Below are 15,791 nucleotides of genomic sequence, written 5' to 3' on the forward strand. Positions count from 1 at the left end.
TAGATTTTCCCAAAACTAGATCTACTATGCCAGATCAAGATTTGAAAAAAACGTCAAATAACTATTTCAAATTGATTATGAACATTGATGATAGCCTACATTCAAATCATAAATACTTTTTTTTTCTCTTCTGCTAGACTAGATCTAGACTAGATCTAAAATATAACAGACCCCTTAAAAAATGCAAATTTTTAATAAGGCTAAAATATATATTGGCTAGATCTAGATCTGGACTATAACTGGTATAGCAAACTGATAGAAAAGGTACACTTAAAAAAGTATTTTAAAAAATATCGTGAATTGAAGAAGTATACTATTTGTCATTTACTATTGAATAGTTCTTATGAGTCTTTTATGACGGACAAAAATACGATATAAAGTAATTTTTATTGACTATGAAAAGTAAATTTTGGATCAATAAGAATTTGTCGAAATCTTTTAAAAAATGATTCAAGGGACACAAATCGTTATTACAAAAACAAAATTTAATGAATTATTTCCCTTACATCATATAGTGATAGTCTTACTTTCCTAGGATTTTGCGATGTAAGCTAAATGAACTAGCTTTTTTTCAGGGACATGCAGACCCTAGGTTTAAATATATATATATATATATATATATATATATATATATATATATATATATATATATATATATATATATATATATATATATATATATATATATACATATATATATACACACACACACATACTAGCGTACCTGTTCCCGTCCCCGCGCGTTGCCGCGAGAATAGAAGAATGTCCGACGAAATATATAAGAAGGGGTTCATCCATGCGTTACAAATCGTATATTCTTAGACGCGCGACCTTGTTTTCTAAAAGTGAGTTATTTAATGTAAACAATGCCTGTGCTTGGATCATAAATATCGGGACACGGGTTTCCCTACACTAACGCATGAAAACCTTGAGTGTACGTTAATCACTAACCGAAATAATGAGGTAGAACACACTTCGCTTTCCGCCCATCTGTCAGTGACGTATAGGGGCGCTCTCTGTAGCCCCCGATTACACTACAGCATAGGCTCCGCATACGGCCCCTGGGTACTTAAAACAAACATAGGCGCCATGGTGGTCACAGGATAACCCTGAGCGCCACATAGCATCCTGAAACAATGATGCAGATTGCGTCAGTCGCTAAAGTTACACACATCAACAACGTTTTTTCTTTAACACGTAGATATAGTCTACATGTGTGGGGATAAAGTCATATTTATGTGCTCAATAAAACAATCGCGTGACCTGTTCTGATCATATTCTTTGAACCTATGTTCAAGAAAAAACAACTCTTTATTATAAATTGAGCAGCAAGATTTCATGGATTATATCCCCTACATCAATACCCCTGCTCACTCTGTGTTATGTTCTGAAAATAAATAAATATATCACATTTTATAATTAGATGAATCTTTTAAAATAAAAAGTCTCATCTATTTGTCGGGCCCTATATATTTAAAAATTGATCATATGTTATGGCCAAAAGGCTGTATAACGTCCCGGTCAGAGTGATGTAAGTAATGATGGATGGGCAGTCGCCTGACAACACTATATTTATTTTTTGTTTTTGCAGGGGTACCCGGGGTATCACTTCGTGTGCGAGGGTAGGGGATGTGGGTTACGTCCACCACCCCTTCCCCGGGCAAATGATATAAATTTATAATTTATTTAGAAAAAAAGTATAATCTAAGCAGTCTACTCCCCCCCCCCTGCAAGTTTCACGTGTATTCACAGAGACAAATGTCTGAAAGAAACCATGTAGCAGTCGGGTGTGGACGAGAACTGTAGGTACAGTAGATCTAGAAGTGTAGATCTAGAAGTGTAGATCTAGAAGTGTAGATCTAGAAGTGTAGATCTAGAACTGTAGATCTAGAAGTGTAGATCTAGAAGTGTAGATCTAGAACTGTAGATCTAGAACTGTAGATCTAGAACTGTAGATCTAGAACTGTAGATCTAGAACTGTAAATCTAGAACTGTAAATCTAGAACTGTAGATCTAGAAGTGTAGATCTAGAAGTGTAGATCTAGAACTGTAGATCTAGAACTGTAGATCTAGAACTGTAGATCTAGAACTGTAAATCTAGAACTGTAAATCTAGAACTGTAGATCTAGAACTGTAGATCTAGAAGTGTAGATCTAGAACTGTAGATCTAGAAGTGTAGATCTAGAACTGTAGATCTAGAACAGTAGATCTAGAACTGTAGATCTAGAACTGTAGATCTAGAACTCAGAGTTGCCCCCCCCCCCCCCACCCCCCCGAAAAAAGTCTACCGCCCCCCCCCCCCCCCGAACGAAATGAAATTTATATAATTTATATAGAAAATATATACTTTTAAAAGTGTCCACCCCCCCCCCCCCCGAAGAAAGTCTACCGCCCCCCCCCCCCCTCCCCCCGGAAATTTCTAGTGCCCCACCCCCGGAGAAAAAAGTCTGAAAGAAACACTGCTAGAACTGTAGATCTAGAACTGTAGTAGAATCAGTAGCGTAGCGGGGGGGGGGGGGGGGGTGGGCGGGGGGTGGGCGGGGGGGGACTTATGTCCCCGGGCGCCGACCTTAGGGGCGCCAAAATGGGTTGGAAAAATAAAATGAAAGGTTGAGGGGGGTGCAAATTGAAAGTTTGAGGGGGGGGGGTGCAAATCGAAATCTTGAGGGGGGGGGTGCAAATCGAAAGTTTGAGGGAAGGGGGGGTGCAAAGTGTAGAAGTGTAGATCTATTGCTCTAGATCTCGAACTGTAGATCTAGAACTGTAGATCTAGAACTGTAGATCTAGAACTGTAGATCTAGAACTGTAGATCTAGAACTGTGGATCTAGAACTGTAGATCTAGAACTGTAGATCTAGAACAGTAGATCTAGAACTGTAGATCTAGAACTGTAGATAATAGAACTGTTGATCTAGAACTGTAAATCTAGAACAGTAGATCTAGAACTGTAGATCTAGAACTGTAGATAATAGAACTGTTGATCTAGAACTGTAGATCTAGAACTGTAGATAATAGAACTGTAGATTTAGAACTGTAGATAATAGAACTGTAGATCTAGAACTGTAGATCTAGAACTGTAGATCTAGAACTGTAGATCTAGAACTGTAGATCTATTGCTGTAGATCTCGAACTGTAGATCTCGAACTGTAGATCTCGAACTGTAGATCTAGAACTGTAGATCTTGAACTGTCAAACACAACACTTATTGAAAGGATTTCTAACACAATTGGAGATATATATACAGACACAAGAAATAAACATTTACCACTTTAAATCAAATCAAATATACAGACACAACAAATATACATTTACCTCTTTAATTAAATATAAATACAACTTTTGTCATTTAAATAATAACAAAACCACATTAATGGAACGAAACAAACAGAGATGTGCGACGGTTACACACCTTGTTCTATACTTTTATTTTATAGTTAAAAAAATTTCTAAAGGGAGATAGCTCTACAAGCCTTGCTTTACGGTAAATTTCATTTCGTTGTTTTGGGGTTAAACTCCTTTTTCATATGTGAATCGAAATATTTGAGATTTTAAATATTTTATGTTCAGTATTGATTCATTAAAAAAAAAAAAATTATGTGTGTGTGTGTGTTTAAATTTTTTTTAATAGTCTTAAGGTGTGACTCAGATTTAAGCTACATTATGATTGCTCTTTGGTACTTAAACTAATTTTGAATTTCTGTATTTCATATTTATTTTTCTAAAAAAAAAAAGTTAATAAAAAAGGGAAGTAGCCACTTGAATGTTTTTTAAAATATACATTATAAACTATCAAAAGCGTGAACACCCCCCCCCCCCCCCCACACCATGTTTGTTTTAGACGGGGGCAAAAGTATGTTCGGTTTATTGATGAAAAATTTAACAGGTTTTTACAAAAAAAATATAGTTGAAATTTTTAACAGTTCAAGTAACCCCCCCCCCCCCGGTCGTTATTTAAACAAAAATTGTTTCTTTGAAAAATGGAAGTGACGTATGGGCAAACTTGAAGCTAGCAGGTCAAATATAAACGAGACAATAAAATATTAGACGAGAATTCACCGACATTATGTAAATATAGTTTCAACATTCTTAAATGTAAGGAATATTTCTCATGTTGTTTTATTCACTCAAGCAAATATGATGTGTGTGTGTGGGGGGGGGGGGGGGTGGCTGCAGAAAGCCGAGGCCTTGGATCGAACTATGTGGTGGGGGGGGGCTTGGATCGAACTATGTGGCACAGCTAATAGCAACATAAAAACATTGGCCTTGTTATGACGACCGCTAGCAAGGTACACAAAATGGGTTCTTGCAAAATTAAAGGTAGGGCACTGGTGACGCCCGATCGCTTGCGTGAATTAGTAATACAAGTGTTTTAACTTTAGGTGGGTGAATTAGTAATACAAGTGTTTTAACTTTAGGTGGGTGAATTCATAATACACGTGTTTTAACTTTAGGTGGGTGAATTAGTAATACAAGTGTTTTAACTTTAGGTGGGTGAATTCATAATACACGTGTTTTACCTTTAGGTGGGTGAATTAGTAATACAAGTGTTTTAACTTTAGGTGGGTGAATTCATAATACACGTGTTTTACCTTTAGGTGGGTGAATTAGTAATACAAGTGTTTTAACTTTAGGTGGGTGAATTCATAATACACGTGTTTTAACTTTAGGTGGGTGAATTAGTAATACAAGTGTTTTAACTTTAGGTGGGTGAATTCATAATACACGTGTTTTAACTTTAGGTGGGTGAATTAGTAATACAAGTGTTTTAACTTTAGGTGGGTGAATTTATAAAACAAGTGTTTTAACTTTAGGTGGGTGAATTCATAATACACGTGTTTTAACTTTAGGTGGGTGAATTAGTAATACAAGGGTTTTAACTTTAGGTGGGTGAATTTATAAAACAAGTGTTTTAACTTTAGGTGGGTGTATTTATAATACACGTGTTTTAACTTTAGGTGGGTGAATTAGTAATACAAGGGTTTTAACTTTAGGTGGGTGAATTAGTAATACAAGGGTTTTAACTTTAGGTGGGTGAATTTAGAATACACGTGTTTTAACTTTAGGTGGGTGAATTTATAAAACAAGTTTTTTAACTTTAGGTGGGTGTATTCATAATACATGTGTTTTAACTTTAGGTGGGTGAATTTAGAATGCAAGTGTTTTACCTTTAGGTGGGTGAATTAGTAATATAAGTGTTTTAACTTTAGGTGGGTGAATTCAAAATACAAGTGCTTTCAAAAGCTTATAACTTGAGTAATGTTTCAGATAGATAAACGAAACTTCACAAATAAGTAAAGGATCTAACTCTCAGCTTTTGGTCGAATTTCGATTAATTTCCGTAGATTGGAAATAGTATTTTACGTTATTTCCGATTTCTCTCAAACTTGGTGCACCATTTTTTTTTTCAATGAGTTTCTATTCTATTTTAAAAAGTTTAAGTATTTAAAAATTGATTAAAAATCATGTCTATATCCACAGTTGCCATTCCCGGGTGTATTATATTAGAGTATTCGAGAAAGTTTAAGGGAGATCACTCCTTCTTTATTGCTATTGCCTAAAGTCATCTTATTTTTAGCACCAGTGTTTCTTCCAGACTTTTTTCTCCCGGGGGGGGGGGGGGGGGGCGGACACTTTCAAAAGTATATATTTTTTATATAGAAATTAGAAATTCCATTTTGTTCTGGGGGGCGGTAAACTTTGCGGGGGGGGGGGGGGGGGGGTAGGTGGTGCCTGAAGAAAACTCTGTTTAGCACTTGATGCGCTCACCACATAACTAATATATTTCACAACAATTTTAGCACATAATTCAACGATTTCTTTCTACTTATGTACTCAAACTTTAAACAGGAGAAAACCAAACTGAACAACTGGGAGGTTTATTAAACAACAACTAAAGCTTAAGGGTGTCTTGTGTACACAATTTGTACCTAACACCAGGAGCATGTTCTGATTGGCTAGCGAAAGCAGACATGATAATACAAATAGCGACACCAAATGAACACCAATAATAAAAATAGCGACACCAAATGAACACCAATAATAAAAATAGTGACACATAATGAACACCAATAATAAAAATAGCGACACCAAATGAACACCAAATGAAATAGTGAGAAGTTGGAACATCGTGCCCAATTCATAGATGGGCGATAAGTGCTAATGGATTGTTGAAGAAGTCAACTATCTATATTTGTTTTTAAGCTTCTTCATGAAAGTCAACAAAAAGTCAACACTTTTTATGTTTGTTCAGGAAAATGAACAAAAAGTTCACTGATTTTTTTCATTCTTAAAGTTAACATTTATTTTTTCATTTGTACCGCCGTCCTATTAATCACATTAGATGAAGTGGCCAATGAAATGACACCCGAGCCTGCCGTTGTTTTTCGACATAGATAAGAGGGTGGGGGAGGGGGCTAGGCAACTTGGCTGTATGTGACCAAACGCGCCGTGAATGGGCCTTACGTGTGTGAATGGGTTTTACTGCAAGTAATTAAAGAAAAATTATTTTGTCCAATTACCACCCCTGGAGCGTGACGTCAGCACCACACAGGAACGAGCCTCTGCAGTAATAGACCAATACGTCAGCAACCTTTCAACCAATTCCCCCTTCTCACCCCCTCCCCCCTTTACATTTCATATACAATAACGACTGCTGGTACTGAATACCGTTGCCACAACTCGATGACGTCACATCATAGCGACGGAACTGCAAGTGACGTCATAAATCACCTGGTTGGGTTCGGGGCCTGCTAGATAAAAAAAAATATGTTCATTACAAACTTTAAGGCACGGCGGTTTTAAACGCCAGTTAAATAATGGTTCTGTAGGCTAGTTGGATTGGTGATTGTAGACACACGTTGCTTGTAGGTAGCTAGAACCTACCACAGGTGGAGAATAACAACATGTGGGGGACTTATTTGGACCGGTGACATGGGGGGGGACTAATAAAGTACCAACCTTATGTTGGGACGTATCATAGCACCAATCTCATGTTGGAACCTATCATAGCACCAATCTCATGTTGAGACCTATCATAGCACCAACAACACTAATGGTGAATTACGTCTAGACGAATGCTTAGTTCAACCATACCATGGCGTATGACGTCGAGTATAATACTCTCGTTGTGAAAAGTCTGAACGTGGAATATTTAAAACCCTATTTATAATTTACTTGCTGTGGTTCAATAACTAGTCTTTATAACTCGCTAACTAGCTACATAATAATTGTCTGAAAAAAAAAATAAGATAAAAAGCAATAATTCTTATAGCGAATTGATGACGTTATATTGCTTTCCCAAGTGGTACAATTGGTCGGAAATGTGCAATGTGGCAACTCAAGAAAACCCATCCTAGCTTGGCTAATAAATATTTGCCTGGCAGTTCCTGGCTGGTGCGAAAATGGGTGAATATCTACAGGTTTACTAAACCAAACGTCACTCAACACTAAGCACGTGGTGATCAAACAAATGTGTATTTTAAAATATAAACTTACTAGATCTAATTATATATGTTCTCATATGTAAATTTGTGTACATTTTAAAAGTAAAATTATTAATGTATTAGAATATATTACATATAAAATCTGCGTAGACCTACTTTTTGTTTGTTAATTTCTGTAAATTTAAAAAGCAAAATGGGTGTTTGTATCAATTTTGGAGCATGGTCGATATCTTCAACGATTATCTGTATGTAATCAATTTCACATCACATTCAAGTGATTTATGATTGCTAAATTTGAAGTAATCGTCGATTTCTTACTTTCGACTGAATCGATACCAGACGAACCAAAAAATCAAAGAATCGATACGAATTCGAGCTGTTCAACTACGTCATCGCTGCCAAACATGCGCGTTTCCATGGGTGGGTCAAGGTCGTTACTATTTCGTGTGATGTGTTTGTGTTTTACAGTAACTCTCTGAAAATAGAAAAACAAACCACGACAGAAGATTTTTGTGCCAACTGTAGCAGTGGTCGATAGGAGCTGGAGTGGTATGACAACAGACAGCATGTCAGTAGTGGTATGACAACAGACAGCATGTCAGTAGTGGTATGACAACAGACAGCATGTCAGTAGTTGTATGACAACAGACAGCATGTCAGTAGTGGTATGACAACAGACAGCATGTCAGTAGTGGTATGACAACAGACAGCATGTCAGTAGTTGTATGACAACAGACAGCATGTCAGTAGTGGTATGACAACAGACAGCATGTCAGTAGTTGTATGACAACAGACAGCATGTCAGTAGTGGTATGACAACAGACAGCATGTCAGTAGTTGTATGACAACAGACAGCATGTCAGTAGTGGTATGACAACAGACAGCATGTCAGTAGTTGTATGACAACAGACAGCATGTCAGTAGTTGTATGACAACAGTCAGCATGTCATCATGCCTCCCCCCTACAACCTCCCCCATAAACCCCACTACACTCTCCCCAATAAACCCCCATAAACCCCAATACACCCTCCCGCATAAACCCTGCTACACCCTCCCCCATAAACCCCAATACAACCTCCCCCATAAACCCTACACCCTCCCCCATAAACCCCAATACACCCTCCCCCATAAACCCTACACCCTACACCCTCCCCCATAAACCCCAATACACCCTCCCCCATAAACCCCATTACACCCTCCCGCATAAACCCGCTACACCCTCCCGCATAAAATCCGCTACACCCTCCCCCATAAACCCCAATACACCCTCCCCCATAAACCCCATACACCCTCCCCCATACACCCTAATACAGCCTCCTCCATAAACCCCCTACACCCTACACCCTCCCCCATAAACCCCAATACACCTCCCCCATAAACCCCAATACACCTCCCCAATACACCCTTTAAACCACGCCGACCCTCCTAGTCGTCTTGCTTGACTGCATTCCCAGGTCAACATGGGAGTTAATTAGGGCGTGACATTTGTGGGTGGGGTCATTACCCCGGCCCTTTAATCCAGCAGCCTTTGTCTGTATCGATTGCTTTGTTCTACCTGACAGGGCAGAGGTTTTGTTTTCCTTGCTAGGTGTAACTGAAGAAGTGTTTACCATTGTATGTCTGTCTCAAGAATTTTTAAAATTGTAGGTGTGTCTCAAGAATTTTTTTACCTTAACGCGAGTCTGAATAATTTTTACTCTGTAGGTGTGTCTGAAGTGTTTTTACTTTATTGGTGTGTCTGAAGAATTTTTTACTTTGTTGGTGTGTCTGAAGAATTTTTACATTGTTGGTGTGTCTCAAGAATTTTTACATTGTATGTGTATCTGAAGAATTTTTACATTGTTGGTGTGTCTCAAGAATTTTTACATTGTATGTGTATCTGAAGATTTTTTTTTACCTTTACGCGAGTCTGAAGAATTTTTACTTTGTAGGTGTGTCTGAAGAATTTTATTTTTACCTGGTAGATGTGTTTGAAATATTTCTTAGCCGGTAGAATTGTCTGTACTTATAGTAGTTATAGTTAGGTATTTAGAGTCTTACCAACAATATAATTATTGGTTTGGTACTTGGTGGAGAGCAGTCACATAAAGCTATAGTTATAGCTCGGTATTTAGACTGAAATCTGACTGAGGACATAACGAACACTACCTATAAACATTAATTATCAAATCAAGTAAAAAGCAACATAGGTTACACAATAAAATATTATTTTAATATCACAGCCAGAATTATCTACTTATTTTGTTGAGTAGACTTTTTAAAGTCTAATACAAAAATACAAAAGTTAATACAAACATTAACATAAGGCCTTCGTGGTGGGGTGTCGTTGGTAATCACAAATTTACTTGGAAGATTTCAAATGTAAATGTTCAAAAGCGAAGAGAATATATACCAGTGTAACTGCTTTTAATATGCAATTGAAAAATATTTCTATTGGTGGAAAAAACTTTCTAAATCGATTCAGCCTGTTTAAAATTGTGTCTGTGTGTTGAAGGAATTTAGTTATTTTATATATTTATATACACTTGATATTACGTTGTACTGTTTTAAGCAAATTATAAGATAAACAGACACTTTGTTTGAATCCCTGCATCTTGTGTTCAGTATGGTCAAGGTTTTGATTATCCTGTAAGGGTAGTGACCCGGATATTGCTGAAGCAATAGCTCATGGCTTCGTAGACTGGCTGCATGTAGCATTGTATGCAGGCACTGTAGAACTTCTGGCAGCAGCCGCAGTTGATGATGTAGATCCTCATGCATGGGGTGATGAGCCAGACTTGGTAGAAGTTGACAAACGCGTATATGATGCCCCAGACCATGGCCATGGGAAGGCCACCAATGATGGCGAACAGGTTGTAGTAGAATCTCTTGCAGGTGCAGAAGCAGCAGTAGGCGCCTTTCCAGACACAGCTGAATGAGTGTCCACCATCAGGCTCTGCCAGCACGTCTTCAAAAGCAACCTGGAACCAGTTTCAGATTTTAGTAATGACAGAACCACCAACATTTAAGTCTTCCAAAAAAGCCTCGTTTCGATACAATAGGATAGGTTTTCAAGGGGTCCAATTATCTGATCAGTTTTGCGATACTAAAGGTAGTAGACCTGACCTTGAACTTGGGGCATATTTGATATGGTGTCTGCGGTCAAACATCATAGTTGTACAATAATGTTAAACCGCTTAAACTATGACATTTATCTTGAATATAATTTGACAGCTTTCTTTTTAAAATATACGTCAGGTGAATTTTATGGAACTATATCCCAAACCGTTTTTTTTTTACTTTAATATGCTCAGTTTTCTCAAATCAAAAAAAAAATATTGTACATGAATAATTTAAAGATTGAAATTTAAAAAAAAAAGTTTAAAATTAAAATAATAGAACAACAACAACAAATAAAGTATATAACCATATAACCTGTGTTTTTATTTTAAAAAATTTTGAAGTTAAGATCTGCTAGAGTTTGCAGGCAGACGACTTACCTTAACATGATCGTTGATGCTGTTCGGGTCACGGTTGATCACATCTATATCCAGCTTCATCGTGGAAGTTTAGGAGCTGTCCTAGGTTTAGAAATCTACAAGTCTGGTCTGTTCAATATCTATCCACAGTCTGGTCAATGCAAGATCTGCCTTCAGTGGATGCTGTGTTGGTTACCAGAGCTTTATATACCACTGTGTACTCTTGGCTCACCCAATCAAAAATTAAGCTAATTAAAAACATTATTTCAACAAACATAGAGACATCCCTGCCCACCCTCTCTCTTCCAACTTTAAATATAAAGCTCCACCCAGTTGTAAAAATACAATATAAAGGTGCATTGTCTTTGTGAAATTCCTGGTCATAAAAATAGAGCGGGCGTAAGGTTCTAGGTGTTGAAGACCTTAATTTTAAAAACGGGGAGTTGACGGGATTGGGTAACTTCGGCCATCAAGTCTCCCTGTATTGGTTGGATAATAACACGCGATTGGTTGGATAATTACACGCGTGGTTGGATAATTACACGTTATTACACGAACTGTTTCGCCAAAAAATGTGGGGTTGTTTTAAAAATGGCTGACACTATCTGACCATCTACAAACAATAAGGGACGCCTGATACGCACAGTGTAACTGTCTTCAATGGGGGTCGGGACAGCAGCTTATGGGGGGGGGGGGGGTAAATTAATGTATTCAACCAATATTTGGAGATTCGAACTCATTAGGCGGTAGATGTTTGAAGTAGGGGTGGTAGATATGTTTGGGGCGATCCGCTTTACCCCCCCCCCTCCCCCCCTCACGTAAAAGATCGTAATCACCCAGTGCCTCGTTAACCAGCCAATTAAGGTTTGTGGTCGTGTCATAGGACCTGTCGTTAGGGGCAAACTTGACTATGTTGATCAGTTCTTGATGCGTGTCAGCAGGCCATTTGTTTATGCATGACTTACGGCCCCTTTGCTTGCTGTTCCACAACACCATATATTAATCATGAAGACTGTGATATTAGTTATTTCTAGATTTCTTTTAGATATAGGGTATAATTCACTTTAAAAAATTAGTGGAATTAAGCATATTTCCTTTTACAGTAGTATAGATTCTCTACTTGTCTTAAAACTTTAAATTCTATAATGAAATGAAATGTTTTGAAAACAATGACTGCTGGTAGACAGAAACACGTTCTTACTGGTTGCAGTGTAAACGAAGGCCCACTACAATATATTTATTGGTTTGGTATTTAAGCATGCCCACTACAATATATTTATTGGCACGGTATTTAGGTTTGCTCCTAACAATAAGTTTATGTGTTCGGTATTTAGTCTTACCAACAATATAGTTATTGGTTCGGTATTTAGTCTTACCTTCTTCTTCTTTGTTCTAAATTTTAGTGTTGGAAAGGATCCCCTTCAACACAATTAAATATACGTGTCAACTGCTTATGCGCCATTGAGGCCATTGACTCCGATTTCAGCCTGCTTTTTCTTTTTTGATTTGCTTCCATAGTCTTTGTCCAACCAAGAACAAACTACAAGGCAGCAGTTGTTTGATTTTGGAGTTGTCTCTCATAGAAGAGTGGCTGTCCCCAGCTAATGAGCCTTATGAGCTTTACCGACCACGCCGACCCCTAGTCTTACCAACAATATAATTATTGGTTTGGTACTTGGCAGAGAGCAGTCACACAAAACTATAGTTATAGCTCGGTATTTAGACTGAAATCTGATTGAGGACATAACGAACACTACCTATAAACATTAATTACCAAATCAAGTAAAAAACAACATATGTAACACAATTAAATATTATTTTAATATCACAGCCAGACTTATCTACTTTTGTTGAGTAGATATTTTTTTAAAAGACTAAAAAGAAAAGTACAAACATAAGGTATTTGTGGTGGAGGTATCGTTGGTAATCACATTTTACTTGGTTTTTTTTTTAAATGTTCATAAGCCAAGAGAATATATACCAGTGTAACTGCTTTTAATATGCAATTGAAAAATATTTCTATTAGTGGAAAAAAACTTTCTAAATCGATTTAGTCTGTTTAAAATTGTGTCTGTGTGTTGAAGGAATTTAGTTATTATATCTATTTATTTACACTTGATATTATGTTGTACTGTTTTAACTATTTTAAGCAAATTGTAAGATAAACAGACACTTTGGTTGAGTCCCTTAGCTTGTGTTAAGTAGGGTCAAGGTTTTGTTTATCCTGTAAGGGAAGTGACCCGGATATTGCTGAAGCAATAGCTCACGGCTTCGAAGATTGGCTGCATGTAGCATTGTATGCAGGCACTGTAGAACTTCTGGCAGCAGCCGCAGTTGATGATGTAGATCCTCATGCAGGGGGTGATGATCCAGACTTGGTAGAAGTTGACCAACGAGTACATGATGCCCCAGGCCATGGCCAGCGGAAGACCAACGATAATGGCCATCAGGTTGTAGTAGAATCTCTTGCAGGTGCAGAAGCAGCAGTAGGCGCCTTTCCAGACACAGCTAAATGAGTGTCCGCCATCAGGCTCTGCCAGCACGTCTTCAAAAGCAACCTGGAACCAGTTTAAGATTTTAGTACTGATAAAACCATCAAACTATTTTTGTTAAAGACAGAACCACCAAACTATTTTTGTTAAAGACAGAACCACCCAACTTTTTTTTTGTTAAAGACAGAACAACCAAACTATTTTTGTTAAAGACAGAACCACCAAAGTATTTTGGTTAAAGACAGAACCACCAAACTTGTTTTTTGTTAAAGACAGAACCACCAAACTATTTTTGTTAAAGACAGAACCACCAAACTGTTTTTGTTAAAGACAGAACCACCAAACAGTTTTTGTTAAAGACAGAACCCCCAAAGTGTTTTTGTTAAGACAGAACCACCAAAGTATTTTTTATTAAAGACAGAACCCCCAAAGTGTTTTTGTTACCTACAGAACGATCAAATCAGTTTTTAAAATTACTGACAGAATCACCAAATTCTAACATGACCGTGCTACCAGTAAAAGAGAATGAGAAACATTTAAGTCTTCAAACAATGCCCCATTTTGATACAATAGGACAGGATGTCATAGAATTACATTATCTGATCAATTTTACGATACCAAAGGTTGTAGACCTGACCCCGACCTTGGGGCATATCTGATATATCGTCTGTGATCGTAGCTGTTGCAACACATGATAGTTGACAATATTTTTAAACCGCTTAAGTTATCGCATTTATTTTTAATATAATTTGACAGCTATTTAAAATATACGTCAGGTGAATTTTATGGAAGAAAATCCCAACCGTTATATGTTTATACGCTGAGTTTTCTCCACACAAAAAAAAAATAATCTTCTTGTACAGGAATAATAAAAAAATTGAAATGGAAAAAAGTAAAAGTTTAAAATAATAGAACAACAACAACAAACAAAAAAAAAAAAAAAAAAAAAAAAAAAAAACAAACATCAACAACACAACAAAAAGAATATAACTTTTTGTTTTTTATTTTGAAGTTAAGATCTGTTAGAGGTTGCAGGCAGACGACTTACCTTAACATGATCGTTGATGCTGTTGGGGTCACGGTTGACCAGATCTATATCCAGCTTCATCTTGGAAGATTAAGAACTTACTGTCCTAGGTTTAGAAATCTACAAGTCTGGTCAATGCAAGATCTCCCCTCAGTGGATGCTGTGTTGGTTACCAGAGCTTTATATACCACTGTTTCCTCTTGGCTCACCCAATCAAAAATTAAGCTAATTAAAAACCTCATCTCAACAGAGACATCCCTGCCCACTCCCTTCTTTTCCAACTTTAAATATAAAGCTCCACCCAGTTGTAAAAATACAAAAGAAAATTACATTGCATTTATGAAATTCCTGGCCTCAGAACAGAGGGGGTGTCGGGTCGAGGGGTTGAGGACCATAATTTTAAAAAATTGGGAGTCGAGGGGATTGGATATCTTCCGCCATCAAGTCTCCCTGTATTGGTTATTACACGAACTGTTTCGCCAAAAAAATGCGCGGGTGTCTTAAAAATGATTGACACTATCCCACCATCTACAAACAATAAAAGACGGCTGATACACACAGTGTAACTGTCTTCTATAGGAATCGTGACAGCAGCTTAAAGGGCGGGGGGTGGGGGGGGGGGGGTGGGGGTAAATTAATGTATGCAACCAATATTTGGAGACTCAAACTCATTAGGTGGTAGATGTTTGGAGTAGGGGGGGGGTAGAGATATTTGGGGCGATCCGCTTTATCTGGATACAAAGAACTTGATCACTCAACAGTGTCTGCTTAAGTGGTTTGGTCTGTCGTTAGGGTAGACTCGACTTTGTTGATTAGTTCATGATGCGTGACGGATAGCCTCTAACCAGCTGTTCCTCAATACGTTATATTAATTATCAGGGCGTAGGCGGGGGGGGGGGGGGTTGTAACCTCCCCCCCCCCCCCCATGGCCCCTCTGTAAAAAAAATGTATTGTCATAATACCACTGTTACTTATTTAAATCTATTTCTGAATAAGTATTATTGTATATGTATGTTTATGTTTATAACAGTCATCTAAAAACTGACGCTATGCGCTATGTTCACTCTGAGTTGCTTATTCCCCCCTCCCCCTTTAACCTAACCACCAGAACGGAACTGGCCGTAATTGTGTAGAGCGACATTAATGTCACACCTAGGTATACGCTAGGTAAGATAATAGACTTAAAGTGACCGGACAGTGGTGAATGAAGTTGAACCCCCCCCCCCCACCCGAACTGTAATGAGGTACCAAAGTACCATGCCGCCAGAATTATAGCTTGCGAAACAGGTAAAACTCAGTCAATATTGTTTTTGCATTTACCAGTAAAGAGGTGTGTGATCAATACAGTGATCCAACCCATACCTTATCATTAT

General features: G+C 37.6%; 2 protein-coding genes across 2 annotated transcripts; both read right to left on the reverse strand.

Annotated features, from left to right (window-relative positions):
- Window positions 1-9,631: 9,631 nt before the first annotated feature.
- Window positions 9,632-11,092, reverse strand: LOC131949796 (caveolin-1-like). Its single transcript, XM_059311752.1, has 2 exons — window positions 10,921-11,092; window positions 9,632-10,401 (listed from the first exon to the last, which is right to left on the reverse strand). Exons 1-2 carry the CDS (start codon window positions 10,978-10,980, stop codon window positions 10,063-10,065), a joined length of 399 nt encoding a protein of 132 aa, XP_059167735.1. The 5' UTR covers window positions 10,981-11,092; the 3' UTR covers window positions 9,632-10,062.
- A 1,604-nt stretch (window positions 11,093-12,696) lies between these two features.
- Window positions 12,697-14,586, reverse strand: LOC131949794 (caveolin-1-like). The gene is made up of 2 exons (XM_059311750.1): window positions 14,440-14,586; window positions 12,697-13,457 (listed from the first exon to the last, which is right to left on the reverse strand). Exons 1-2 carry the CDS (start codon window positions 14,497-14,499, stop codon window positions 13,119-13,121), a joined length of 399 nt encoding a protein of 132 aa, XP_059167733.1. The 5' UTR covers window positions 14,500-14,586; the 3' UTR covers window positions 12,697-13,118.
- Window positions 14,587-15,791: the final 1,205 nt, after the last annotated feature.

Source organism: Physella acuta, unplaced genomic scaffold, assembly GCF_028476545.2.
Source record: "Physella acuta isolate Inbredline_101_S28 unplaced genomic scaffold, ASM2847654v3 ptg000714l, whole genome shotgun sequence".
Taxonomy (NCBI): Eukaryota; Metazoa; Mollusca; class Gastropoda; family Physidae; genus Physella; species Physella acuta.

Bases quoted from the DNA above. Each gene is read 5' to 3' on its own strand.
- LOC131949794 (XM_059311750.1), bottom strand. From the start codon at position 14,499: ATGAAGCTGGATATAGATCTGGTCAACCGTGACCCCAACAGCATCAAC. The intron at 13,458-14,439 runs GTAAGTCGTCTG...AACTGGTTCCAG, and splicing joins GCATCAACGATCATGTTAAG to GTTGCTTTTGAAGACGTGCT.
- LOC131949796 (XM_059311752.1), bottom strand. From the start codon at position 10,980: ATGAAGCTGGATATAGATGTGATCAACCGTGACCCGAACAGCATCAAC. The intron at 10,402-10,920 runs GTAAGTCGTCTG...AACTGGTTCCAG, and splicing joins GCATCAACGATCATGTTAAG to GTTGCTTTTGAAGACGTGCT.